The sequence below is a fragment of the Colletotrichum destructivum genome, chromosome 4 (assembly GCF_034447905.1).
Source record: "Colletotrichum destructivum chromosome 4, complete sequence".
NCBI classification, from domain to species: Eukaryota; Fungi; Ascomycota; class Sordariomycetes; order Glomerellales; family Glomerellaceae; genus Colletotrichum; species Colletotrichum destructivum.
The window spans coordinates 868,749-894,638 of NC_085899.1; the positions used below are offsets into that span (position 1 = coordinate 868,749).

Consider the following 25,890-nt stretch of genomic DNA (forward strand, 5'->3'; position numbering starts at 1 on the left):
GACTGTCGCGGCGCACCAAGTTTGTACGTGGAGGAAATGATAGCGTTAATCTCCGTATACGGAGGAATAAGTTGATGTCAACCTGGCACTCTTCACACATGCCCCTCTTCCATCACAGCAAGTCAACTTCCGCGGCTATTGACCAATACCATAAGTACCATGTCCACACTCAGGGGTGGGAAATTCCCAACCGCCACAGTGCCTTTATATCTCACCTGGTTACCCTTTGAATCTTCCGGGTCGGACTTCCTGGACTGAAAAGACATCATGGCACACGGCCTTGGCGGTAGGTCAGAAGTCCTCCTCGTCTTAATGCCATGGGACCTGCCGGACGACCTTGTCCAAGACCTGAATACCACAAGCCCGGGTATCCAAGTCATCACATACCGGGTAGGCTTCTACGACAAAGCACCCCCCGTTGAGATCCCGCAGGCGACGTGGGAAAGAGTCACCGCGCTGTTCACGTGGATGGCCTTCCCAACACCAGAGCAAGCGCCGTGTCTGCAATACGTGCAGCTTCTCGCCGCTGGCTGCAACCACGTGTCAGACATGCCCATCTTCCACGGCACCGATGTTGTTTTCTGCACGGCGAATGGAGTGCATCCGTGAGTCGACAGTTTTGACAAACCCACTTGGCCCTGAAGTTCACGCTTCTCTGACGTTTCGCAGACCGCAGATCTCAGAATGGGTCATTGCCACATTCCTCAGCTTTCAGCATCATTGTAAAGCAACTACTTGAACTGCAGTCTGGTATCGCTCTTTAGCTGACTTAGGCAGTATATGAGTATTGGGAGAACCAGAAGCGGCGGACGTGGGTGATGCCGGAGCACGACGGAGACACGCAGGATGCCGTCGGTCTGAGAATGTAAGATCTCTCTTCTCGTCCCGGCCAAAGATTGCAACCGGCTCACATCCACGATCCACAAAGGGGTGTCCTTGGCTACGGCAGCATCGGCCGCCAGTGCGCGAGACTTGCCGACGCACTAGGCATGAGTGTCTACGCGTACACCGCGCGCGAGAGGCCGAGTGCCGCGTCGCGCGTGGACGATTCGTACGTCGAGCCCGGCCTCGGCGACCCGGCCGGCGAGATCCCTTCCCGCTGGTTCCACGGCCGCGCGCAGCTGAACAACTTCTTGGCCGAGATCGACCTGCTGGTCATTACCCTGTCGTTGACCCCGGCCACCAAGGGCATCATCGCGAGGGAGCAACTGCGGGCCCTCGGGAAGCGAAAGGCGTTCCTGGTCAATGTTGCGAGAGGAGCCGTCGTCGATACGGACGACTTGGTCGCCGCGCTCAACGAAGGGACGATCAAGGGGGCCGCCCTGGACGTCACTGATCCCGAACCGCTGCCTCCGGACCACCCGCTGTGGACTGCCAAGAACGTCATCATCACGCCGCACGTCAGCTGCAACTCTACTCACTACAACGAGAGGGTTCTCAGGATCCTGGCCGAGAACCTCAAGCGGCGGGCGCAGGGGAAGAGGATGCTCAACGTGGTGGATAAGTCCTCGGGATATTAGGGGCAGCCAGCACCACGGGATTTCGACTCATCTTCTGGGCTAGATCTTTTTTGGGCTCTGGAACTGTCACAAGCTATAGATTTCCTTTTGAATGTTGGTTCGAAGGAACATTCACCGCCTGGGTTTGACTTCCGCACTATCACACGTAGAGTTTTGGTCTGCCACAGTAGCTACTGCGCCATACAACTAAGTGTTATTTTAAGCAACATAGTAAGTTGCCTCATGTTAAAGGGCTTCAACCGGCTGTTATAGGTCCGAGTGTTGTTAAAGACTACAGTGAACTATTCTATCCGTCTTACACTCTTTATCTGGACGCTGTCGCTAACTAACAAAGCCCGCGTCCTGGAATTTCCCGTCTGAACTAGACGTTCCTCACCCATCTCGTATCTCCCAGCGGTTCCAAACCTGCTGGTCGTAGCCCTTCCCCTTACTCCAGCTCCAGGATGGTAGCCTCCAGGAACTGCTTCTGCAGGTTCAAAAACTCCTTGGCGGCGGCCACATCAAACGGCTTACCGCTTCGATCTCGGTGCCGGAGCCGCTTGGACCCGTCACGGAGTCGTTCCTCCAGCACCTCCAGACGATACTGACTCCATTGGTAGTAGAGGCTGGACCGCGTGCTGATGGGGCGCGCGCCCGTGAGGACGGTCTCGTCTCTCAGCAGCGGGCTTTTCGGGCGGAACGAAGTGACCATGCTGATGCGTTCCCGCCCTCCCTTTGCCTTCATCGCCTGGTGCTCGATGTAGCGGCCTTGCATGACGACACCGGTTCCCTTTGGTTATATGAGATCAGCATGCCTCATCCGCTCATCTTCCGTGGGTCAAACTTTACCATGGCCGGCCCGCGCACCTTCATGATCCCGCCCGTGCCTGTCCGCATGGCTGTCTCGCCGCCGACCATGCCGACGCAGTCGGAAAGCATCGTCACGCACACGAAGGCGTAGCTGTCTCTGTGCCAGGCAAAGGCGGACTGGTCCTCCTCGAGGTAGGTCGCGTTCGTCTCGACGGTGCTGAGCTCGGTCGTGGTCTCGTTGATGGAGATGTTGATGTGGCCTACCTCGAACTCGATGGCCGGGACCAGCTCCAAACCGGCCACCTTAGAAACCGCCTCCAGGACCCGGTCACAGTTCCAGGCGTCAAAGATGAAGGGACAGAGCCTAGGAAATTAGCCGGAAGCGCAACCTGTCAGCGCATCGAGATGTCGTGACATGGGACCCCGAATGTCACCAGGGGGGGCTCGCTCACCTGGGGCCGTAACCGCGGATCATGTTCTTGGCGAAGTCCGACGCGTACTGGCAAGACTGAAGGACGGGCTCGCTGAAGATCTCGGCCCGCATCTGCGCGACGGCCTCGGGCGTGAAGATGGCAAAGGGCGAGGATGCCGCGACGGGAGAGATGCCCTGCCCTCCCAGCCCGATCTCCTGCATGGTGTAGATCTTCTCCGGGTCGGCAATAGCAAGATGCTTGTTGGGGTCAAAGTGAGTCCGCTCGACCCGGCGTGCTTCGTCGATCAAGGTTTGCGGAAGTCGGTTTGTCGGCCTGGTGGGCTCCTTGAGTTTCGGGCCCACGACGGCGGGTGGGAATGCTGGCTGCAAGACCTCGGCGCCCATTGTGATTGACTCTGTTGGCTTAGACACGAGAGGAGATGAGGCGGGTGTTGGGAAAACTGACAACGAGGGAACACGGAAGGAGAAGCGGTAAGGTTTGGCTGGTGATTTGATGGCTCTTGGTGTTAAGCCGGTATTTTAGATGCCCGGGCTGGATATACAGGAGAAGCGCGCCCTTTTATGCTTACAGCAACGTAAGTGTTTCCATCCGCATACCTTCTGGTAACACCACAATTCGATTAGCATCGAGCATTGCATATCATCTTCGTGGACACTGGTTAGCTTGGCCTATGATGAGCGGGGGCTGTGGGAACACACGAGGGGTGCGGGGAAGGGGATGAATGGGTTGGCAAGGAGTTGGTTGGCTTCCCGAAAGTCTAGATAGCTGAGAACCTGGACCTAACCATTTTCAGCAATTCTAATGAGACATCTTCTTCATGAGTGACCGGAACTTATCACCAAAACAGAGGTGTATCGTATGGGTCGCACATGTGAGTGGGCCACGTCGCCATGAGCTCCGTTGTCGCCCAGATGTGCTCGTATCACACCTGTTGTGCCTCGTTCCCTTCGTGGTCTGCTCGACTATGCTACCGTGGTGAATACAAGATGGCAAGCTATTTGTATACCTGCCTTACAGCTCCTTTACGTCGACGACTCCGCATCCGTCCCCAAGCCCTTGGGAGTGAGTTACTCAGATGGGCACGTTGAGAGGCCACAGTCCCTAACAAGAGCTTAACTTCACAATGCCATACATCTGTACCGCATGCTTACCACAGCCTTCTAGGTAATCACAGTTCACCTAGTTTGGATATCAGTGTTCGGTCTGTGCTCCGGAGTTGTGAGCACCACAACCTGAAAGGAAGGAAACCTTCGATTCGCCGAACTACCGCTTCGTGTGAAAGCCCTCTGAATCTCATAATCATTCCCGCACTGCCGGCTTGAGCGTCCGAGAACAACGACATCAAGATTTAGGCCACTCAATTATGAATATTTGATACTTGAGTTCAACGGCGACAGCTTTTCTTGCAACCTCACCATCCATCACCCGGTAAACATGGGTTTTAGACCGGGAAAGATCGTGCTGTGGATGTCATTATTGCGAAAGAGCATCGATATACTCCCTTCCAGCACAACCCAACAGTACAGGAAGACATTGAGGTATCCTCACATTTCTCCAACATAAACCTAGTGCTCATCGGTCTTTTTCCGAGGGTCGGAACCCCCCCCCCCCCCCCCCCCCTAACCCTCTAGAACACAGATTGCATCGCCAGGTCTTGGCGAGAGATAGCCCGACTCCGAGTTTGTTCCTTCGCTAGTGTGAAACATGAATCTTCAGTCAACATTATAGGCGATCGAAGCCACCCGGCTAGTGCGATTCCGTCTCCCAAGTAGTTGGTTACTAGTCTCCTGTCAAGAACCCAATAAGGCCAATTCAATTCTTCAAGAAATGAATCATTTTAGTGGTGTCGGTAGTTTTCTTAGTGTAAAGGGGGCTTGTAATCGGCTTCAGTACGCTTGCTACAGTCGGCGTATAGGTGTATATGACTCTTAATTATCGAATAATAGTAGTAGGCCAATGTTGTGTACATTGAGTGCGTTGGCTGCTCCCTGTTGCTCGACTGGGCCTTCAGCAGGCCCTTTCATTGGCACCTAGATCCACGACGAGATTCGTTCCCTGAGATGAAGCTCTAGACAGTCCCCTTGTTGATACTGAGCGGCCGGCCGAAAAGGCCGTTCTGCAGTGGGTTCCCTAAAATGCCCCTCGTGTGCGTTATCCCCTCCCACTCGACTATTCTTCAGTTGCAGCGCGAAGGGCTTTATGCATGCCTTGCTTCTTTTCCTGGTCACCTTTCTTCAGCATTTCCCATGCTTTTGGGACGGAGTATGCCTTTGGTGGTTTGCGTTTTGCCAGTTCAGGGTCAGTACGGGCTCCATGGCTCGATACTGTGCACTTGAACCAGTGCACCGAGCCGTCTTTGACGGGAAGAGCTTCGATAGAATCACGATCGACTTCAACCCCAGCTTCCTCTTTGGCCTCGCGTTCTACACAGTCGTGCATATTTGAATCTTCGTCTTCGTCATATCCACCCTTTGGCAGGATGTAACCGTCTTTCTTGGAAGCAACCATCCAGACACGGCCATCAGGTTCAAACGCAACAACGCCACAGCGAAGCCGCGAGTCGCCTTCGTTGACTACATGAATCATTATCAGTCTGTGAACCTAGATCAAGTGCTTGTGGTAAACTAACTTGAGCCTGACTTTACTGGTTTCGACGAGCCTGGCTTTCCTGATTTTGGCGAGGATGGCTTGACTGGGTTCGCCCCAACAATAAGGGAAAGACCCAAGATAAACCATAACCAAGACAGATGCATAGCTTATGATAGATACGTGATAACGAGGCGGCGTTAGGTGACTGCTAAACGGCCTCTACTGGAGTAGGCGAGTTTGGAAGAGGATGAATGACGATACCCCTGTGTTACTTGGCCAAGTTGTAGGAGAGTAGTAACAGCTTCTTTATAGACCACTGCCCGACTCTTATAGCACTGGTTGACATGAAAATTGTGTTCTGTAATGAAATGAAAGTTTTTGATAGGTAATATCAAAGTGAGAGTCCTGCTTGTATTACACATAGACTTTGCGCAATTTCTAGAGAAGCCTGGTAATAGAGTTAGATGAATTCGCAAGGAAAGACACAACGTCACACGATATAAAGCGAGAATTACTGCTTACATTCAAACAGGTAAGTGCAGCATTGCGATGTTTTGTGGAAGTGGAAGACGCTTCCTACAAGTCTGATTCTCATAATTCCAAGCACCCACATTTTGCCCACCGGCTCATTTATGCCCGCCTTTTACACTAAAATAACCCTTTGTAAAATTATGGGTCAAGTTGTGTGCATTGTTTTCTGGGTGCAAGGGAGGTGCCTCAGGAGCCAGAGTCTGTCTCTGCATCTCGAAACTGACAATCTCTGCTCTGGGATGCTGCACAATATCTCTCCTCAGACCAACTTTTACCAAGCTTGCAATGAAACATTACCGTACCATCATCAGTTCTGGCGATGCATTGATGGTGCGGTTGATGACCTCGGTTCCTTGCCATCGTTGGAAAAAGCCGTGGACTTTGCTGCCCTAGAAAGAACTGTCGTCATCAGGGAGGCAGCGGCCGGGATTGCCCCTGACACAAGGACAAGACTGGAAGAACCCGGCGGGATCCGGGAGCCGTTTAGCTTTTGGCCCCCGACTTCCTCATTCGGACCTACGAGTGCGCTTGAGGCCGCGGAGTCCGCTTCCGGTAAGTTGATGAGATGTTAAATTAATAGCAGTCGTTTTCCCCCCGGGCTCACCCTTGAGTACTGGACTATCGTGGGTGCTATAGAGCCCGCGTGGTGGACTAATCCGACGGCTCATCCGCGCAGATGATTACTATCACGTCCGCGTGGTGGACTAACCCGACGGCTCATCCGCGCAGATGATTACTATCACGTTCGAGTGATACCGACACTAGGTAGAATCAGTCTGTCCTGTCCCTAATTTGTAACTTAGTCTCTGGAGGCGGCAAACCACGGCGAGTTCCCCCAAACGATGGTAAATCGAGCCAGGCTGGAGCATGACACAGGCGCTCCCTGCTAGATTGAACAACACACAAGAGAGAGAGAGAGAGATTAAAATCGCAAAGATCGCTTGTCCAATATCCCCGATCAGCATATTCATCCATGCGGCCACGATACACCTCAACCAAACTTTTGCTCTTGGACGCATGGATGATGTGTGTTGCGCTCTCCACGTGCATGTGTAAGCCACATCACTTTTGCTTTGAAAGGGGAAAGGGAGAGATTTTTTTGCTAGCTTCTACATTGGGTACAACAGACGAATCTAGGACGACAAATACGTCAAAGTTTTGAGATGAACTTTGCTTTGTCATGTAAAAAATGTGCGTGGGCTGTTCCGATGAGCGCTGCCACAGATCAGGTGCCAAGGCCGCCCAAGGGGGGAGTCTTTTTGATTCGGAGCTAGTTCCGGAGCCATAGACCCTTGTCATTCCTACCCTGAAGAAAGTTCGAGTTCGAGTTCGGCGACAGGACGCCGCGGGGCCCATGGCCAAGGCCGAGTGCTTGACACCCCGCCACGCGACCTCATCCAGATAGTGTTAACGATGAGCGTCAGTCAAATCGGACCACGGCCACATGGAATGGAATGCTGTATAGATGGGCTCATGTCGTGTTCGGGACGAATGCACATGTTGGGCTGGGGCGAGCCTTTTCAGCTATTCGCCTGGATTGTACACCGGCGAGTAACAATTTGCCCGCCGGGTGGTCAAAGAGGTCTTGTGAAGCCAATTACATGTTCAAAAGCGGAAGCGATGTGTGATAAACTGCTATATAGAGAGAAACCTGATGTCGACGCTGCGGTTCTTGAGTAACACTAGGACTAGCCTCATTCCATATCAACGACGACCATAGTCCTGGACAGACCTCAAGTACCTTTTCATGCCTTGTGGGAGGTTGTTATTCAAACACCACCCCCTTATATCCCACATGTAGTGCCGGCGTTTTCTCTGTTTATTGGCAGACCTTGCCGTTGCCGCCGACGGGCGCGAAGGTACTGCGGCACGTCAGGCCCGAGCAGCATGGGGGACCCTCAGGGTCGGTGGGTGATTGTGGGCCGCACGACGCTGTTCCTTCCGATTAGCGCTTTGTACAACCTCGTGATACCAGAGTGAGGATGGGGGGAGGGGGGGTACTTGCTCCCTTTGTTGAGGCAGCTCTGCTGCCTGTTGACCAGGCCGACATCCACAGACGCAGCGGAGGCCGTGGCGGCGACGACGGTGAGCAAGAAAGCGAGAGTGAGCTTCATTTTTGTATTGTGTGTGTGTGTGTGTTTGTATATGTGGAAGATAGGTTACGGAGTGATGTAGGATGAATGGGACGTCAACTTGGCTCATGGAAGGCATCGGGGCCCCTTTTATATTGCCATTCTTTGCTGACTATCCGTATATTCCATGTCTGTAGGCCGTATCTGGGACCGGACGCCTTGCTGTGATGCTATACCTCCGTTTACCAAGCAGAGAACTGCACCAAACCCCAGACTCTACCGGGGGATTTACACTACAACTGTTGCAGGCTTGCAAACTTAAATGCGTGGAGTGCATGCTGTCTCAAGTACTTCAAACGGCTGTAAATACCGGCGAGTTTCGTGTACGCTGCGTCAAGTGGTTCGCTATCGAGGTCCCTCATTGGATGGGGTAAGAGTATGTATTGGACGGGGCAAGAATATGAGAGTGTTGAAGAGTCGTTGTGGAGTGGAGTAGATCTGGTACAGATATCTTGCGACTCATGTTCCGCCAACAAGTCGGAACCAACTCTGCAGGGGGAGTGGGCGGCCGTTGTCCCGCGCGTGTTTCGTAAACCGAGAACGAGGCAAAAAAGCCACCTTTTATGGATGCAGACACTTGCAGGTTGTGCACAAATACAACTCCTTCACACCACCGGCTAAGGAAAACACCGCCACATTGGGGCGAGGCCGTACACCAAAGAAGGGCAGTTTTCGACCCGCCACTACGAGGTAAAAGACACGATTCATTCTGTGACAATTGTCTCGTCAGGTGTGTCGTCGTCGTCGACCGCTTCCGTTGTGGTCTACGGCGTCGTGACCCCATCTTATGAAGGGACCCGGAGCTGTCAGACATGTCAGTCCCAGACGGGTGAAGCAGGCCAAGGTCCCGAACCCGTGAATGCAATAGGGCAAGGAGCGTAGGTTGCGGAGTGGCCTGGTTCGCGAGAGTCGATGACGGTCACGCCGTGGCATGCCGGACTTGGCCTGCTCACGCACCCAGGGACAGGAAGAAGAGGTCACGAAACTGCCGGGAGACGGGAAATGTTGATGGGGCGTGCATTGCCCTCTGGGAGATGAGCCGGTCTCAGCCTCCCGAGTCAAGCCTCTGTGAAGGTTCCCCGACGGCATGGCGAGTGGCGAGGGAGGCCGGCAGACATGCGGCGGACGTTGCAACTTGCGGCGGCGGAGATACGGAGTTAAGGAGAGTTGCAGACTGACAATCCGGAGACGTGATCGGCGGGGAAATGAGACGAACCCGGGTCGTTTCAGATTGAACTTCCATTCATGTGATTCCTTGAAAACTGGGTTTGTGAACGAGTGTGTGTAGCCTAATCGCCCGAACCCGGCTGCACGCACGCTGCACTCGCTCTCGCATGTCCGTCAGCTCTGGGTTGACGATCGAGGTCGATCTCTCGGCCGGTATCGTATCTGCCTCTCTTTCGGTGCGGGGCCCATAACCCACGATCACCAACCGGCCTGAGCGTACGGATGGATAACTATGGGTAGGTAAGGTAGGTCAAGCGAAAGAAGGGAGAAGAAGGGGGAGAAATTTTCTCCTCAGACCACTTTTTTTCTCCTATCCAGTCTGTAGACATCCACCCTCCCCCCCACTATGACAGTCTATAAAAGAGCGTCCTCCCGCCGCTCCTTTGCTCGTTTTTCTTCTTTTCTTTTCCTCATGTCGACAATACTTCAGAGAATCATTTCTATAGTATTCGACCCTTTCTTGGTTCCCTAAAGGAGCCACAGATCCCACCCTGGTTGATGATCTATATCCCCGACACCCTAGAGTGAAAACTCTGGTTGCTCTCGAACCCTCCGCAAGGGGGGCGGCCGTGTGTCTTTTGACCTCGGCTGTATAGAGAGCGGTGATGATCTCGTCCCCGGCCGCGGTCTTGCCCTCGGGCGCGCGGTCGGGGCGGGTGTCGGCGGACGTCTGACAGGCCTCTTTTTTTCACTGCGGATGAGAGCTTTGCTCTGGTCGTGGGGAAGAAAACCTTATCACGTTGAACTTGGTCATAAGCTTGTCATGTCTCTTGTCAACGCTTGAATTTTCCCAGGTCACTCTGGATTGTTTCAATTTCCTGAATATTTATCGTTTCGCTGATGTGCCCATGGACGTGGCTTCCAGCGGCAAGCTTCTCATGTCGGCGCCCGAGTCCCGGAGACGACGGTTGCCGTGCCGCCGACGCCGGGGCTCACGGTGGGTCCCGATCGAGGAGGACAAATAGGCGGCCTCCCGTCGGTGCAGCGGCCGGAGCACCCACGCCTAGCACTCGATGTGCAGTATCTGTCTCCATGGTGTTGCAAGGGAGGACAAGGACAGACACGGGAAGCCGATCAGGTCGCGCAACGACAGCCCTCAGCCGCGAGATAAGTAGATGGATGGATGGCTGTCCGCATTGGCGACCCAGGGTTCCGAGGCCTTGGAATTGGGGGGAAAGCTAACCGGATCCTTGGGTGTGCCTAGGTAGGGTAGCAAAAAGACTATCTCGACGTCGGACATGGGATGATGGGGGGGTTGGTTGGGTGGTGGCCGGCATGCGATGTCGGGCGGATCCCGCAAGTTCAAGTTGCGTCGTTGGCCTTTGGCCTGGGGACTGGGAACGTAACCTTTGGTATCTGGTCTGGTGGTGTGTCGGTGTGAAGGTGTGGGGGAGGTAACGGTGACAATGATGGTGACGGGGGGGGGATGTGACTGGGTATGTAGATGTATGGACGTCTCGCTTGGTCGGATCAAACCAAATCGGGTTATCTACACTAGACTGGCTACAGATACTTCAGCAAGTCGAACTTGGACGGGCCTGATGACTTTTGAACGATGGACGATGGCCAGGCGTGCTTGCTCGGCGTAGGGAAGTCGAGTGCGCCGAACGCGACGAAGGGATTCGCATCTCAGCGTCTCTGCGGAACGCGGTGTAACCTTGCGCAAATACAACTGCCGTCTGAAGTATAAAGCAAAAGATGCAAACCAACATCCAAAAAGTGAGGAGGCCCGTCCTTATCTGTGTAACAAGCCCACGAGGCGTTTCCGCAGGTAGAGATTCGTGTCATTCGTCTCGGGATCGTGTGAAGCGCGTTGTCGATGCAACTTGGCCGAGGTGCAGGCATGGATGGACATGGACATGGACATGACGGGCAATGTCCCGTTTCAACTCGAGTCTTGAGTACAGGGTATCAGACTAGCAATACACACAAACACACAATCACACACACACACACACACACACACACACACGCCATGGAAGCCGTTGATAACCACATGAAAGACAAACAAGAACAATGGTCATGGCAGGCAATGGTCCCCTTTTTTCTCCCCAAAGGTGGTCGGGAGAAACGTTACATGGACTCGGCTAACCGCACGGACCATTACTAAGTACCTTGAGAAGTGGGGATTTAGGGGTTGGAAGACTCTTATATCTGGTTGGTTGACGGGTGTCTATCTTGGCTCCCGGCGCCACTTTTATTTCTCCGCACAGAGGGAGGCAGGCACGTAGGTCGTAATGGCAGTGGCAGGTGGCAGTCACGAAGGTACCTACCTACCTGCCTACCTATTGTACCTACCTTACCTTCCTTCCCCTGGAGCAGGCTGTTCTTTCCCGGTTTGTCAAACTGTGTTCGCGCCCGAGGGTGGGTGCGGCTTCGCTTCGGTACGTACTTACTTGTACTGGCCTAGGTAGTCTACCCCAGCAGCTCCTTCCTCAGCAGTCGGGCTGGGGGAAGAAAAAAGTGAAAGGGCACGAGACCAACCAGGTGTTCCATCCGCCATCTGCGTTTGCGTCTACAAACAGAGGAAGGAATCGGATCGGATACGATGTCAGCCCACGACCTAGCCCGTGGCTGGCGGCAGCCAATGCGACGCCGGCACTGGGACGGCACACAACACATCCTGTAGGTAGGAGACACGGCACACAGGACACACGACATAGGGCACAGGGCGGGCGGTCGATAGCCTCAAAGTGTCCTGAGTGAGTGGCTTGTTTGGTGCGAGTCTCTGCATGCATGCCTGCATTCATGCATGTCATATACTGATCCTCATCCTCATCCTCACTCTCATCCTTCTCCCCTTCTCCTTCCTCAATGGTCGGATCGACCACAGGCCATCCGATGAGACGCGCCCAGAATCGGGCCGGCCTTTTTTTCCCCATGTGTATTGATTGCGGGTGAAGTGGGGACCTCGCACCTTTTTCACCCATCTCACTCACCTCCTTCACTCACTATCTCACTCATTCACTCACTCACTTAAGCATGGCAAACAGATTCGAGCCCAAGGATGTTGTGAATGTTTGGGATGCTTGGGCGTTTGCCACAGACGAAACACCCCGGCAAACAGAACCACGTCTCCGTCTCATTCGGGATGCTGATTGGATTGCAGCGCTGGTAAACGGCGGCATCTCTCCTCTTCGCTATCTCGGCACTGACCGGCCCGGACCTGTCTCCTTCTCTCTCTCTCTCTCTCTCACTCTCCACCCGTCGTGGGCTTATCATTCATCATGGCCATCCCGTCCCATCCCATCCATATCCATACCCGTCCGTATCTGTGGGCTCGTGCCACCCCCGGCCGGTGGTGCCCGTTGCCTAGCTCACGCCTAGACCCCTGCCGCCGAATCCTCCTGGCTGATGATAGTGATGATACTGTAGATAGCTATTGTCACCTTTGTTTCCCGTGAAGAAGAAAGAGGTAGTGAGTGAGTGGGTGAAGGTGCGTGAGCAAGTGACAGACTCGGTCCATCTATCTGTATCTGTGCCGCTGTCACGTAGCTCTCTCGTCGTACTTCCATCCCCATTGTCCCCAAACCCATGGCCTTGCAACGAGTCGTCGGCCTGATAACCACTACCACCCACCCACCCACTCGTCCATCACCACCAGTCCTATCTCCCATACACATTCACTAACACCGGTGACTAGACCTTACCTGCTGCTGCTGCTGCTGCTACCTTGTCTCTGTCTCTCTCTGCCAGACCGGGGTAGCTAGCGCTTGCCCCAAGCCTCCCCAAACCCCAATCAGTGTTGGCGCCGTCTTCTTCCCTTGCCTCCCTTGCTTGGCCCCGCACATCGCTCTTCTCTCTCTCTCTCTCTCTCTCTCTCTCATTCTCACTCTCACTTTATCCAGGATTGATTCTCATCTCACTCACCCGTGCCGACTCCCTCTCACGGTCAATTGCGTCCTTCGTTGTCTATCTCTTCTTCCTTGAAACGTCTCAGGGTTGTTCTTTACTGCGGCTACACACATTCAACACTGTTTGTTCCGTCCGTCTCGAATCCCCTGCCCAATTCCATCTGCCGTACTCCATTCTCCTCTCACACGCCCATCCCACCCTCTTCTTCCCCAAATCCTCCCACTCCTCATCCTCCTCCTCCTTCTCACCTCACCCCAGTCCATCTTCACTCACCTCACACCCCCCCTCCTCCTCCTCCACACGCCACGCCACGCCGTCTACCGTCCAGGACAAAGAGACAAGAGACCAAAGAGACTCCACCCACGATCATCGCCCAGTGCAACTGCAACCTGCAACCTACAAGCCTGGCCTGTATCCGTAAGTAGCCCGATAAACATTCCCATAAAGACGTTGTTGCACGCCTCCCCCAGACCCTTTTTTCAATTGTTTATCTTTTCGTGTCCCCTGCTTACTGATTTTTCTTTCCTTCCCCTCCCCTAGGGTCTCGTCTTACTCAACAATTGGGGTCAAAAGAGCAAACTCACCTCGCTCGGCCCTCTCCCACGACGGATTGAGTTTCCCATCTCCGACACTTGAGGCCCGCTCGTCCGTCCGACTCATCGTCCGCCAACATACATCTCACACCTCACACCTCACCGTGATTGTCGCTCATCACCGTTACTGTCATTGTCATCGTCACATCGCCCGCCATCATGTCTTCCCTCGATGAGAAACACGCCCCTCCCGACGACGCCGCCGTCGCCGCCGCCGCCACGCCCGATGCCGAACCCACCACGGCGCCGACCGCCACCTCCACCGCCACCGCCTCCGATCCCGTCCCCCGCCCCGCCGGATGGATGTACCGCGGCTTCCGCTTCCGCGGCAAGGAGCTCTGGTACGCCTCGCCCCGCATCCAGCTCTTCATGGTCTCCTTCGTCTGCTTCCTGTGCCCCGGCATGTTCAACGCCCTCGGCGGCCTCGGCGGCGGCGGCCAGGTCTCGACAAAGGCCTCCAACGACGCCAACACGGCGCTGTACTCCACCTTCGCCGTCGCCGCCTTCTTCGCCGGCACCTTTGCCAACCGCCTCGGCCTGCGCCTGACCCTCAGCCTGGGCGGCCTCGGCTACTGCATCTACGCCGCCTCCTTCCTGTCCTACTCCCACAACCAGAACGAGGGCTTCGTCATCTTCGCCGGCGCCTTCCTCGGCGTCTGCGCCGGCCTGCTGTGGACCGGCCAGGGCGCCATCATGATGTCCTACCCGCCCGAGCACCAAAAGGGCCGCTACATCTCGTGGTTCTGGATGATCTTCAACCTCGGCGCCGTCATCGGCGCCCTCATCCCCCTCGGCCAGAACATCAACAAGACCTCCCGCAGCACCGTCACCGACGGCACCTACGCCGCCTTCATCGTCCTCATGCTGCTCGGCGCCGTCCTCGCCCTCTTCATGTGCGACGCCCCCAAGATCGTCCGCGACGACGGCTCCCGCGTCATCGTCATGAAGAACCCCTCCTGGCAGTCCGAGTTCCGCGGCCTCTGGGACACCCTCGCCCAGGACCCCTGGATCGTCCTGCTGTTCCCCATGTTCTTCACCTCCAACGTCTTCTACACCTACCAGACCAACGACATGAACGCCCCGCACTTCAACACCCGCACCCGCTCCCTCAACAACCTGCTCTACTGGTCCTCCCAGATCATCGGCGCCCTCGTCATGGGCTACGCCCTCGACTTCCCCCGCGTCCGCCGCAGCGTGCGCGCAAAGGCCTCCTACGTCGCCCTCTTCGTCCTGACCATGGCCATCTGGGGCGGCGGCTACGCCTGGCAGCGCAAGCAGGCGCCCCGCAGCGAGATCGAGGGCAACGAGACCTACCCGACCATCGACTGGACCGACGGCGGCGAGCTGTACATCGGCCCCATGTTCCTGTACATGTTCTACGGCTTCTTCGACGCCGTCTGGCAGACGAGCATCTACTGGTACATGGGCGCCCTGTCCAACTCGTCCCGCAAGGCGGCGAATCTCGCCGGTTTCTACAAGGGTGGGGTTTTTTCCCCTTCTTTTTTTCTTCTTTTTTTTCCGGCTGTTTCTCCCTTTCTCTCAGTTTTGTCTCCTATTTTTGTCTCTCTCACACTAACACCATTTCCCACAGGCATTCAGTCCGCCGGCGCCGCCGTCTTCTGGCGCCTCGATGGTCTCGGCACCGAGTACAACACCATCTTCGGCGCCTCGTGGGGCTGCCTCGCCGGCGCTCTCGTCATCGGCGCCCCCATCATCTTCCTCAAGATCAAGGACACCGTCTCTGTCGAGGAGGACCTCAAGTTCTCCGACGAGACCGTCGCCGACGTCGCCGCGCCCGGCACCCTCGACGTCAAGCTCGACAAGGAGGTCGCGTAAGCATGTGAGTGTGTGCGTGAGTGTGTGTGGACAGGCAGAGAGGAGCTGCGCATGATGATCCAGCGAATGAGAGGGGGAGGGGGCTTATTTCACGGTTGACGGTTGACGAGAGACGAAGTTGTTATACCACATGGTGCTTTGAGTACGGCACAAGTTGTAATTGTTAGCTTAGATACTACTTCAAAGTAATACCCGGCTTTATCAAGTCGGGATGTTCATACGTCTGTCGAAGCTGTTTTAGTCGTTCAGTATACCCTTCTGCTCGCCAGTCCTATCATAGCCTACTGACATGGCCTATTAATGATGACCGTTATGCGTCACACATATACCTATTCTCTACATCTGTTTATCAATCGACCAGTCCCGTCAGTCCCATCATAGCCTATCATACGCCTCCAGACGTACCCTCTACATCTACCCACCGTTCCCATCATGGCCGGCCCATTCCCGTCCATCCATCCATCCATCCCATGACATCCTCATCGTGGCATCTTCATCACATTTAGACATACCCCCTGTGCCGGTCCTCCACCTCATCCCCCCCATACCCGCCGCCACCTGGCGTGTTGATCTGCACATACTCGCCCTCCCGCAGGTTGATAATCGCCTTGCCGCCCAGGTTGATCCGCTCCATGGCCCCCTCGCCGCCCTCGTTGCCCTCGCCGAACAGGAACGCGTAGTTCTCGCCCTGCCTGCCCGGCCCGCCGCCCGCCATGCCCCACGGCCGGTACACGCGGCGGTCTGAGAGGATGCTGAACTTGAGCGGGACGCGCGCCTCGATCTCGCGCGTGATGCCGTCGCCGCCGCGCCACGTGCCGGCGCCACCGCTGCCCCGCCGGATCTCGTACCGTCGCACCAGCACCGCCGTGCGCTTCTCGATGACTTCGGCGTCCGTCTGCCGCGTGTTGGTTGAGTGAACCTGCGGTTTTGTTAGTCAGCTTCGAAGATCCCCTTTCCTCTGTCTCTCTTCTTCCTCTCTCTCTATCACTTCCCTGACTGTCGTCTAAGGGGGGCAAAGTCATCTCTCAGATCTGGGACTTACATGAGTAGAGTGCTCCCCGTGGTATCCCTCGCCCGCGCCAACGCCGCCGCCGATGCTCTCGCCATAGTTCCACCCCTTGGCGACGATCCCCGTCTCCGGGTCCCGCCCGCCCATGCCCCAGCCGAAGCTGTTGGCGCACCCCTGGCTGGCGCCGTACCGCCCGAACGCGCGGAGGATGACGTCGATGACCCGCTGGCTGGCCAGCGTGCTGCCGCAGATGGCCGCCCTCGGCCCCGGGTTCAGCACGGAGCCCTCGGGCACGCGGATCTCGACGGGCGTCAGGCACCCCTCGTTGAGCGGGATGTCGGCGTCGACGAGGCACCGGATCGTGTAGATGATGGCCGAGTGGCAGATGGCGATGGGGCAGTTGTAGTTTCCCCACGTCTGCGGCCCGGAGCCGGAGAAGTCGTACAGGGCGGACCCCGTGGCCGGGTCGGCCGTGATCCGGACGCGCATCGGCGTGCCGTCGTCGAGGTGGTCCGTCGCCTCGAGACCCCGCGGGTGCGAGGCGGCGATGCGGCGGAAGAAGCCGCGCACGGCGGCCTCGGCGTTGGACTGGATAGCCGTCATGTGGCGGTGGACAGTGGCGAGCCCGGCCTCGGCGCAGAGCTTGCGGAGCAGGACGATGCCGCGCTGGTTCGCCGACGTCTGCGCCTTGAGGTCCGAGATGTTGTCGGCGAGGCGGCGGGAGGTGCTACAGCCGGGGAACGAGCCGGCCTTCTCGAAGGCGGCGCGCACGGCGTCCTCGAGGAACGTGCCGGCCGAGACGATCTTGAGGGAGGGCACGTTGAGGCCTTCCTCCCACAGCTCGCGGGACTCGGGCATCATCGAGGTGATGCCCTTGCCGCCGATGTCAGTGTGGTGGCCGCGCGAGGCCACGTAGAAGGCGATCTCCTGGCGGTGGTGGTGTTCCGAGACTTCGGCCTCGAGTCCCGAGTCCGCTCCGGAGTTCGATGCTCGGTCTGAGTCGACAAAGACCGGGGTCACGACCGTCAGGTCGGGCAGGTGGGTGCCGCCCCATTGCGGGTGGTTCGTGAGGAGCACGTCGCCGGGCCGGAGCTTCCCCTCCCATAATCGATGCTGGGCCTGGATGGCGAACTGCATGGAGCCCAGGTGAATGGGGATATGAGGGGCGTTGGCGACGAGCTTGCCGGCGGGGGAGAAGATGGCACAGGAGAAGTCGAGGCGCTCCTTGATGGAGGTCGAGATGGAGGTGCGCTGGAGTGTGGTGCCCATCTGCTCGGCGATGGCCATGAACCGATGGGCGAAGACGGAGAGCTGGATGGGGTCGACAGGGGAGGAAGAGGAGGGCGATGCTGTTATCGATGAAGAGGGTTCAGGGGTGGGCGTTGTGAGGGTAGTAGAAGGGGGCGATGGAGGGGATGTCTACTCGAGGAGGACGTGAGAGGACAAGATATATGCCCGGAACGTGGGCGACACAAAGATGGTCTGCGTCTGGTCGATCAGCAGCGCCGGCCCGGAGACGACTACATCCTTGGGAACATCGTCGAGGCGGTAGACGCCCGTGTCGTGCCACGCGCCGTCGATATAGACGCTCTGCCTCTCCTTCGGCTCGGGAGCCGGGCTTTGCGTGCCAGCCGCCAGCTCCTTCAACGCCGACGCCTCGCGGATCCTCGCGCCGGCGCTGCCCGTGCCGCGGACCTTGATCGACTCGATGACGATGTCCCTGTCCATCGAGAAGGCGAACTCGCGCAGGTGCGTCGCCTCGAACCGGGCCGCGTAGTCCCTGTCCTCTGGCCGCGAGATGGTCAGGTTCGTGTCGGTGCCGAAGTACCGCAGCACGAGGCTCTCGTCAAAGACGACCGAGTCCTCCCCGGCGCCCTGCGAGCGCAGCTCCGCGCCGACCCGCGCCCGCAAGGCAGCGAGCCGGTCCGCGACGTGGGCCGCGGCGCCGGCGTCGAGCTTCCTCCCGTACGGCTCGAGGGCTTCGTGCTGCAGCTCGGCCTGGGCGATGCCGTACGCCGACAGCAGCGACGAGAACTTGTGGATCAGGACGCGGCGGATGCCCAGCTTGTCGGCGATGTCGCAGGCGTGCTGGCCGCCGGCGCCGCCGAAGGAGACGAGGTGGTGGTTCTCGGGCGCGAAGCCGCGGGCCTCGGTGGCGTTGCGGATCGGGCGGGACATGGTCTCGTTGGCGACGTCGAGGAAGCCGAGGGCGACGTCGTGCGCCGTCAGGGACCGCGCCGTCTGGGCGTTGAGGTCCGCCGTGAGGCGGGCGAACTCGCGCGCGACGACGGCGGCGTCGAGGGCCTCGTCTGCGTCCGGGCCGAAGATGGACGGGAAGGACGACGGAACGAGGCGGCCGAGGAAGAGGTTCGCGTCCGTCACGGTCAGGGGTCCGCCTTTCCGGTAACAGGCCGGGCCCGGATGCGCGCCGGCGCTCTCCGGACCGACGGCGAGGAGGCCGTTGCGGGCAAAGAGGACGGAGCCGCCACCGGCGGCGACGGTGGCGATGTTAAGCATGGGCACGGTGATGGTGCGGCCAGCGATGGAGGTCTCGGTGAGGTAATCGTAGCGGCCGTCGTAGCGGGAGACGTCGGTGCTGGTGCCGCCCATGTCGAAGCCGATGACGGGCGTGCCATCCTCGGGGTCGTAGCAAGACCTCGCGATGCCGACGACGCCGCCCGCGGGCCCGCTGAGGAGAGCCTCGTTGCCGCGGAAGCGGGCGGCCGCCTTGAGGCCGCCGTCGGAGCACATGAAGTCGACGCGGCGCGGCGGGACGCGGAAGCCGGCGCGGAAGCCGTCGACGTAGCGGCGGATGACGGGGTACAGGTAGGCCTCGGTGCAGGTCGAGGTGCTGCGGTGGAGGAACTTGATGGTGGGCGAGGTGGCGGCCGAGGTGGTGACGAAGGCGAAGCCGAACTCGGGGGAGCGCGCGATGGAGGCGACGAGGTCCTCGTGGGCCGGGTGGAGGTAGGCGTGCATGAAGCAGATGGCGAGCGACGTGTAGCCCGCGTCCCGGAGGGCCCGGAGCTGGGCTCGAACGGCGTCCAGGTCCGGGCGGCGGAGGATGCGGACCAGTTCGCCGCTGGCCGTGCGGACGAGATCTGCCGTGTCGGCGTCTGAGACGGAGGCGGTCTCCTTGTCGAGGGGCGTCGGGTTGAGGTCGTAGTCGGCCGGGACGATGCGCTCGTCCACCTCGACGACGGCCGAGTGCAGCGCCGTGGCCTTCCGGATGCTCAGGTCGAAGAGCTTGGGGCGCGACTGGTCGCCGATGACGCAGACGTCCTTGAACCCCTTTGTCGTCAGGAAGGCGAAGCGTTCACCCTTGTGTTCGAGGAGGGCGTTGGTGGCGACGGTCGTGCCGATGCGGCATGATGCTGGATGGGCGTCAGTCAAGGGAGAGGGACTTTGGACTAAGACGAGTCACTCGGGCAGAAAGGAGGGAATGAGAAACACACCAATGCGCGAGCCGTCGAGCTTCTCGCCGACGGGGATGGACTTCCCCTCTACGGCCTCGAGCACGCGGCGGATGGCCTCGGTCGGAGCGTCGGGGTAGTTGGCCGGGTCTTCCGACAGCAGCTTGAAGATGAGCGGCTGGTCGCGGCCGTCGACGTGGGCGATGACGTCGCAAAAGGTGCCGCCGCGGTCTATCGAGACCCTGATATCGGCGGCCATGGCGGCGTTATGCGTTGTGAGAGCCTGGATGATGCGTGGGAAGTCGTTGCGAGAGTTGAGCTGTGTTTTCAAGGCATGAGTCAATCTTTTGAGGGGAATCTCTCAGTGCAATGAGCACAAAACACTCGCTATAAGAGATGTGAGATGGGGGATGAGAGTCGATCTATTCCGATGTATGAATGAGAGTCTCCAAGCGTTTGCCATGTTACCCAAGACTTCTGGCACGTAAATAAACATAATCCGACCACTCGCGGCAACGTCCCAGCGGGAACAGATACCGAGTGTGACTGAGTCCCCGGCCTTGGCCCCCCAAACTGCCGCTCGTCGGACTCTGTCGGCCGGCGCGATTGCGTGCTACCGGGCCTCCCCCGCTTTCGGTGGACTCTCTTTTCGGGGCGTTCCCGACACGGATCATCATCCCTGGGCCTTCAAGGTTGGGGGAGGTTGTTCGCTTATCGCTGTCGGCATCCGGCCGAAGGTCGCCAGGTAAGTCCAATATGTTGCGCCATCGACGCCGCTGAAGATGTATTCGTTCTACTCGTCCACGGATGTGTCGTCCCGAGAAGTTGTCGCCTCAGACTGACGGCGCACAACGGGCCGGAATCAAGGGGGGTTGACGGAGTCGGCCGCTACTCGGAACCTGGCGGATTTGGGTTGGGATGGACGGTATTTGAGCTCCAAAGTTTCAAACAACACTCGATCGAGTTGTGGATTTTAAAAGAGCAGGTAAAGACCGCGAGGATTTGTCCAGCTCAAACTTTCCAGAGGCAGCATCGACCTGTTTTGTGATGGATACCATCGTACACGTAGGGAACCGAAGCTCCTTGGCTATATAGGCCGTTAAATCTGGGTTCATCCCGGGATCCGTCGTTGATCTCATTTCGACTACAAATGAACCTCCGGTATTGCTTTCTCTGCGCACATCGAATAAGCGAACACGGCTCTCAAATGTGGAACTAATTACCTATACAAAGAAAAAAAAGGCAAAAAAGTAAAATTGTAGGCCTACTTGCCTGATTGCTGATTGGATGCCGGGCCATTTTACACTTGAATAACAACGATAGATTCGGCGTTACTATGCCGAAGCTTTAGACCAGGAGAACTGTAAATGTAAATTCATGCTTCTGCTCATACTCTCGCTCGTACTCGGCTCGCTATACAGACGCATTGCCAGTCCGGTCGATCGGATAAAGCGGCAGGGCCAGCTAAGTTATCCTCGTCTTGACATAGTGATGCCTGACTCTCGGCATATCTGACTGCAGCATAACAACAATAAGTTAATGCATAGCTAATGACAGTAAAGGAAAGTTTCTGAACGCCCGAGAATCGTATTTCTCTCATAAGCCCAGCAGATATTTAAAGCACTGCGTATCCTCCCTTTCAGATCTAGTCTACGAAGGAACATCCCAATTCTTACCCTCATTGGTCCTTTTCTCCCTCAAATCCCACACTCTTTACCATGAAGTTCATGACCTTCCTGACGCTGTTTGCAGTTAGTGCTCAAGCCGCCAAGAAGTGGTGCGAGTACGTTGGCTCATACGCTATTTTGCTTCTGCTCCAGCCCACAACCATCCCTAAGTTATGGTAAATACTAAGATTATCCTAGGTGTGATAACGGGGGCAGAGCTTCACTCCCAGAAGATACTGCAGCTGCCTGCAAAATTCTCAAAGGAGGATATCAAGACGGCTGGTGCTACCTCACCGTTTCAGTATCCAAATGGGAACAAGTAAGGGTTTTTTTTTGTTTTTTGTTTTTTTACTCAAGTACGCTTACGCTGACAACCATAGACCTGCGCAAGTGGTAGTGGAGATTGCAAGAAACGCTGCAAAAACAGCGGAAAGATGAAGAAATGTTACTGAACTGTTCATAAAACAATCACCCAGCAACACACATTGTCCAAGCCTGGGTCTTTTGAAGTAATTAGAAACACCTCCATGTCAAGGTGCTCTGGCCATCGCGCTTGTCCTGAAATTCGATGAATACACAACGGTTTAAGCCAGAGCGTCTCTTCTGCGTGAGTGGTGAAGGGAGACTCTCCATCTTATCAACACCGAATTATTCACGCCAACTGCGCTTGACATGCTCAGTTGAAATTGTTTATTACCTTAATCTTTATTGCAGTTGAATTGTCACCCTTGCAATGCACTCCAGGAACCCCATATCCCAGTGCATAACACGATTCAGCACTGAGCTTGCGGCGTCCGAAATCCATGACGGCGACTGGTTTCTCATAGAGTCAAGCCCTTCGTGTCAGTTGGCCACCGACGACTGGTCCATTGCGGTTGTGGCTTGTGGCGACGGTGGCTGCGGAGCCGCAAACGGACAGATGGGAGGAAGGTTTCTTTTACGACATTGTTATGCCACGTCACCGGGAAGGCGGACAACCCCGACGACTGTTCTTGGTAGGTTGGATGAGATGGACAAGTCGGCGGACGTCACGGGGCCGAGCCGGCTAGGAACAAATGAAGCCAATTTGAACAAAGGTAATCGGATTATCGGCACATCGGGTACACATCAGGCAAGACGCCATGATTCGGTACACTTGTTCCGAGACAGTTTTCCGGTCGCTATCTTTTCGGAGTATCATGTCTGGTTGCGGATAGGCTCAAGTAACACAGAGACGTGCCGAAGAGGCTCGCCGCGGGACGACCGGGCGTGGCGTTCGCTTGTTCATCTTTTCTCCCCCTAATAAACAACCTAACCAAAGAAGAACAGGATACCAGGCTTAGCCGGCTCTGGCTTAGTGCTGGCGACTTCCAAGTGCTCTGGATCTTCACTCTCGCGACGCGCGCGCGCGGTCTACATGACAAGCAGGCTAGTGATAGGAACAGAGTGCTTAGGGCTAGAGTTACCCAAGCTCCCTTTCCCCCTCCAATCTGGCACTTCGTATTTCTAAATGTTTTTCCCAGTTCTAGCGGTTGGCGTGGCTTTTGTGCCGTCGCTAATCTCGGTGCGGAAACGATCCAAGTCGCGGCATTAAACAAGTTGGAGACGCTTGCCCTTCTGCATACAACTCTGCAGACCAAGAGGCGGGTCCTCCGCGTCCGCCCTTTATCAGGATTGTTGCTTTTGTTTCCTGTAATTAGTATTATAAGTAAAATACTTAATAATCCCCTCTGTTCTACGTTCGGCTGCTCGATATTCTTTCCTTCAAATCACCTGTGCACTCCAAATTTGCAAGTCACAAACCATTGGCTCTACATCACACGGCACCGACCAAGCCACTATGCGGTGGTCTTTCGTGCTGCTTGGCGCCCTTTCTGGGTTGGACGCAGCCAGGGGTCACGATTCTAGGCCGCACATGAACATGGTGGGGGGACCCCATCGCCGGGGAGTCGAAGAGCTGCGACGAAGGCGTACTGCATTCGAGCCTTGGAATCCGCCGACGGCAGCGAACAAGCCTCGGGCACACCACGCACACCATCTGTCGCCTCGACAGGCATCATCCAGTCCCATTCCGGTGGGAGACAACTCGCTGTGCGGAGCCGCATATGGGAGATGCGCCGATGGCTATTGTTGTTCGGCTTCCGGGTACGTCGACTTTCTATTCAACTCCCCTGGTCATACTGAGAGCAGGAAGTTAATGATACTCAACAGGTATTGTGGGCAAACTGCCGAGTACTGCTCTTCGCCCGACTGCCAGATCAACTACGGCCCGGCCTGTGATGGCAACAAGAAGCCCAGCGGGGCTGATACATCTAACGACGCAAGACCTTTGAAGGGCGATGTCCCTTATGGCGGCGTTGGCATCTACGACTGCGTCAATGTTGGTGATGTTGCAATCACCTATGACGACGGTCCTTACCTATACACTGCAGCCATGCTGGACGCCTTCAAGGCTCACGGTGCTGTTGCTACCTTCTTTATTACTGGTAACAATATCGGCAAGGGCATGATTAATGTGGCGTATGCCGATGTTATTAAGGTAAGCTTCCAACTGCGCCAATCGGCTATTGACGCAATTTCTAACCCGCCCAGCGCATGGTTGCCGAGGGCCATCAGGTTGCCAGCCATACGTGGTCCCACGAAAATCTAGATTCATTGACGCTGGACCAACGTCGGAACCAGATGGTATACAACGAGATTGCCTTCAACGACATCCTGGGTTTCTATCCCACCTACATGCGTCCGCCTTACTCTATCTGCGGCGCGGAGTGCCAGGGCCAGATGCTTAGTCTCGGATATCACATCACCTACTTTGACCTCGACACCCAGGGGTATCTACACACCGACCCTAGTCAGATTGGATTCAGCGTAAATTTATGGGACCAGGCGATGCTCGCTCGTTCGCCCTGCAACAGTAGCTATTTGCACATTGAGCACGACATCCACCAGCAGGTTGCAACGACACTTACCAACCATATACTCGACTCCGTCGTTGCCAACGGCTGGAGAGCCGTTACTGTCGGCACGTGCCTGGGGGACCCCCCCGAGAATTGGTACAGGGGCAGTGTTCCCGGCTACAACTTCGACATCACCGCCGTCAGCGCCCCTGTCTGCTCCAGCACGGCCACATCTGCTGGTACTTCCGCTACTTCGGGCTTGTCCGTATTGCCCGTTTCCCTCGACGCCACCTGCGGTCCCGCAGCCGGGCAGACGTGCCAGGGCTCCATCTTTGGAGACTGCTGTTCCGTGAGCGGTTATTGCGGAAGCACCTCCCCCTACTGCGGCACAGGCTGCCAGCCCGGATACGGCACTTGTGACGGCCAGTCGTCGTCAAGCTCAGGTAAGACCTTTTCTCCTCTCTCTTCATCTAGCCGCAGTACAAGTCAGCTCCTCTTCGTGTGTGAGAGAGCGTGAACTGTAGGACGCGTAGCTCTTGCGCGTTCTATCACTGATTCCAGCTCTTCTACGTGCGCGCCACTCGATCTTTCTCTCTTTTTTATTGACACGCGAACCTTTTGCAGGTATCTCCGCCAGCTCCGCGCCATCTTCGTCTTCCACACCAAGTGTGTCAGTCTCCACGGACGGTATGTGCGGCCTGGCCAACGGCAAAACGTGCCTTGGGTCCATCTTTGGAAACTGTTGCTCCCAATACAACTACTGCGGCACCACCGAGGGTCACTGCGGTTCCGGGTGTCAGTCTGGTTATGGCGACTGTACCGGCTCTAACCCCGGGAGCTCTGTCACCGTTCTCAGCAACATTGGCGCCACCTCTGCGTCGTCTTCAGAGGCCACATCGGCTTCCTCCTCTGGAACTGCACCTCTTTCGACTTCCGGGAGCTCTGTCACCGTTCTCAGGAACAGTGTCACCACCTCTACGTCGTCTTCGGGGGCTGCATCGCCTTCATCTTCTGGGACTACGTCTACTTCATCTTCGGGAACCCTTTCAGCTTTGGCTTCTGGGACTACATCCACTCCGACTACTTCGTCTACTTCGGCCACTTCATCTTCTAGAATTACATCTAGTTCATCGTCTAGGCCTACATCTTCTTCGTCTTCCAGGACTACATCCGCTACGTCCACTTCGTCTCCTGGACCCACATCCAGTTCGTCATCTAGAACTACGTCCAGTTCGTCTTCTACAACCACGTCTAGTTCGTCATCTAGAACTACGTCCAGTTCGTCTTCTACAACCACATCTAGTTCGTCTTCAAGGACCTCATCTACTTCCTCTTCCGCAACGACGTCTAGTTCTTCTTCAAGGACCTCATCCACTTTATCTTCTGCAACCACGTCTAGTTCGTCATCTAGAACTTCGT

At 56.5% G+C, this 25,890-nt stretch overlaps 8 protein-coding genes across 8 annotated transcripts; 4 read left to right on the forward strand and 4 right to left on the reverse strand.

Annotated features, from left to right (window-relative positions):
• Nucleotides 1-267: 267 nt before the first annotated feature.
• CDEST_06168 (Putative D-isomer specific 2-hydroxyacid dehydrogenase, NAD-binding domain-containing protein) lies at nt 268-1,520 on the forward strand (the record flags this gene model as incomplete). Its single annotated transcript, XM_062922327.1, has 4 exons — nt 268-605; nt 670-722; nt 778-865; nt 929-1,520. The coding sequence occupies 4 exons, from the start codon at nt 268-270 to the stop codon at nt 1,518-1,520; spliced, it is 1,071 nt and encodes a 356-aa protein (XP_062778378.1).
• A 427-nt stretch (nt 1,521-1,947) lies between these two features.
• On the reverse strand, nt 1,948-3,126 carry CDEST_06169 (uncharacterized protein; the record flags this gene model as incomplete). Its single annotated transcript, XM_062922328.1, has 3 exons — nt 1,948-2,289; nt 2,349-2,673; nt 2,762-3,126. 3 exons carry the CDS (start codon nt 3,124-3,126, stop codon nt 1,948-1,950), a joined length of 1,032 nt encoding a protein of 343 aa, XP_062778379.1.
• Nucleotides 3,127-4,646: 1,520 nt separating this feature from the next.
• CDEST_06170 (Putative NUDIX hydrolase domain-containing protein) lies at nt 4,647-5,608 on the reverse strand. The gene is made up of 2 exons (XM_062922329.1): nt 5,373-5,608; nt 4,647-5,316 (listed from the first exon to the last, which is right to left on the reverse strand). Exons 1-2 carry the CDS (start codon nt 5,494-5,496, stop codon nt 4,913-4,915), a joined length of 528 nt encoding a protein of 175 aa, XP_062778380.1. The 5' UTR covers nt 5,497-5,608; the 3' UTR covers nt 4,647-4,912.
• Nucleotides 5,609-7,477: 1,869 nt separating this feature from the next.
• Nucleotides 7,478-8,028, reverse strand: CDEST_06171 (uncharacterized protein). Its single transcript, XM_062922330.1, has 2 exons — nt 7,869-8,028; nt 7,478-7,795 (listed from the first exon to the last, which is right to left on the reverse strand). Exons 1-2 carry the CDS (start codon nt 7,975-7,977, stop codon nt 7,683-7,685), a joined length of 222 nt encoding a protein of 73 aa, XP_062778381.1. The 5' UTR covers nt 7,978-8,028; the 3' UTR covers nt 7,478-7,682.
• Nucleotides 8,029-13,066: 5,038 nt separating this feature from the next.
• Nucleotides 13,067-15,738, forward strand: CDEST_06172 (Putative major facilitator superfamily, MFS transporter superfamily). Its single transcript, XM_062922331.1, has 2 exons — nt 13,067-15,150; nt 15,262-15,738. The coding sequence occupies exons 1-2, from the start codon at nt 13,830-13,832 to the stop codon at nt 15,504-15,506; spliced, it is 1,566 nt and encodes a 521-aa protein (XP_062778382.1). The 5' UTR covers nt 13,067-13,829; the 3' UTR covers nt 15,507-15,738.
• A 270-nt stretch (nt 15,739-16,008) lies between these two features.
• CDEST_06173 (Putative hydantoinase A/oxoprolinase, hydantoinase B/oxoprolinase, hydantoinase/oxoprolinase) lies at nt 16,009-20,391 on the reverse strand (the record flags this gene model as incomplete). The annotated part of the gene is made up of 5 exons (XM_062922332.1): nt 16,009-16,425; nt 16,549-17,934; nt 17,989-19,889; nt 19,971-20,247; nt 20,311-20,391. The coding sequence occupies 5 exons, from the start codon at nt 20,389-20,391 to the stop codon at nt 16,009-16,011; spliced, it is 4,062 nt and encodes a 1,353-aa protein (XP_062778383.1).
• A 1,200-nt stretch (nt 20,392-21,591) lies between these two features.
• Nucleotides 21,592-22,167, forward strand: CDEST_06174 (uncharacterized protein). The gene is made up of 3 exons (XM_062922333.1): nt 21,592-21,711; nt 21,794-21,914; nt 21,976-22,167. Exons 1-3 carry the CDS (start codon nt 21,647-21,649, stop codon nt 22,045-22,047), a joined length of 258 nt encoding a protein of 85 aa, XP_062778384.1. The 5' UTR covers nt 21,592-21,646; the 3' UTR covers nt 22,048-22,167.
• Nucleotides 22,168-23,414: 1,247 nt separating this feature from the next.
• On the forward strand, nt 23,415-25,585 carry CDEST_06175 (Putative chitin-binding, type 1, NodB domain, glycoside hydrolase/deacetylase, beta/alpha-barrel; the record flags this gene model as incomplete). The annotated part of the gene is made up of 5 exons (XM_062922334.1): nt 23,415-23,719; nt 23,786-24,113; nt 24,167-24,914; nt 25,096-25,264; nt 25,360-25,585. 5 exons carry the CDS (start codon nt 23,415-23,417, stop codon nt 25,583-25,585), a joined length of 1,776 nt encoding a protein of 591 aa, XP_062778385.1.
• Nucleotides 25,586-25,890: the final 305 nt, after the last annotated feature.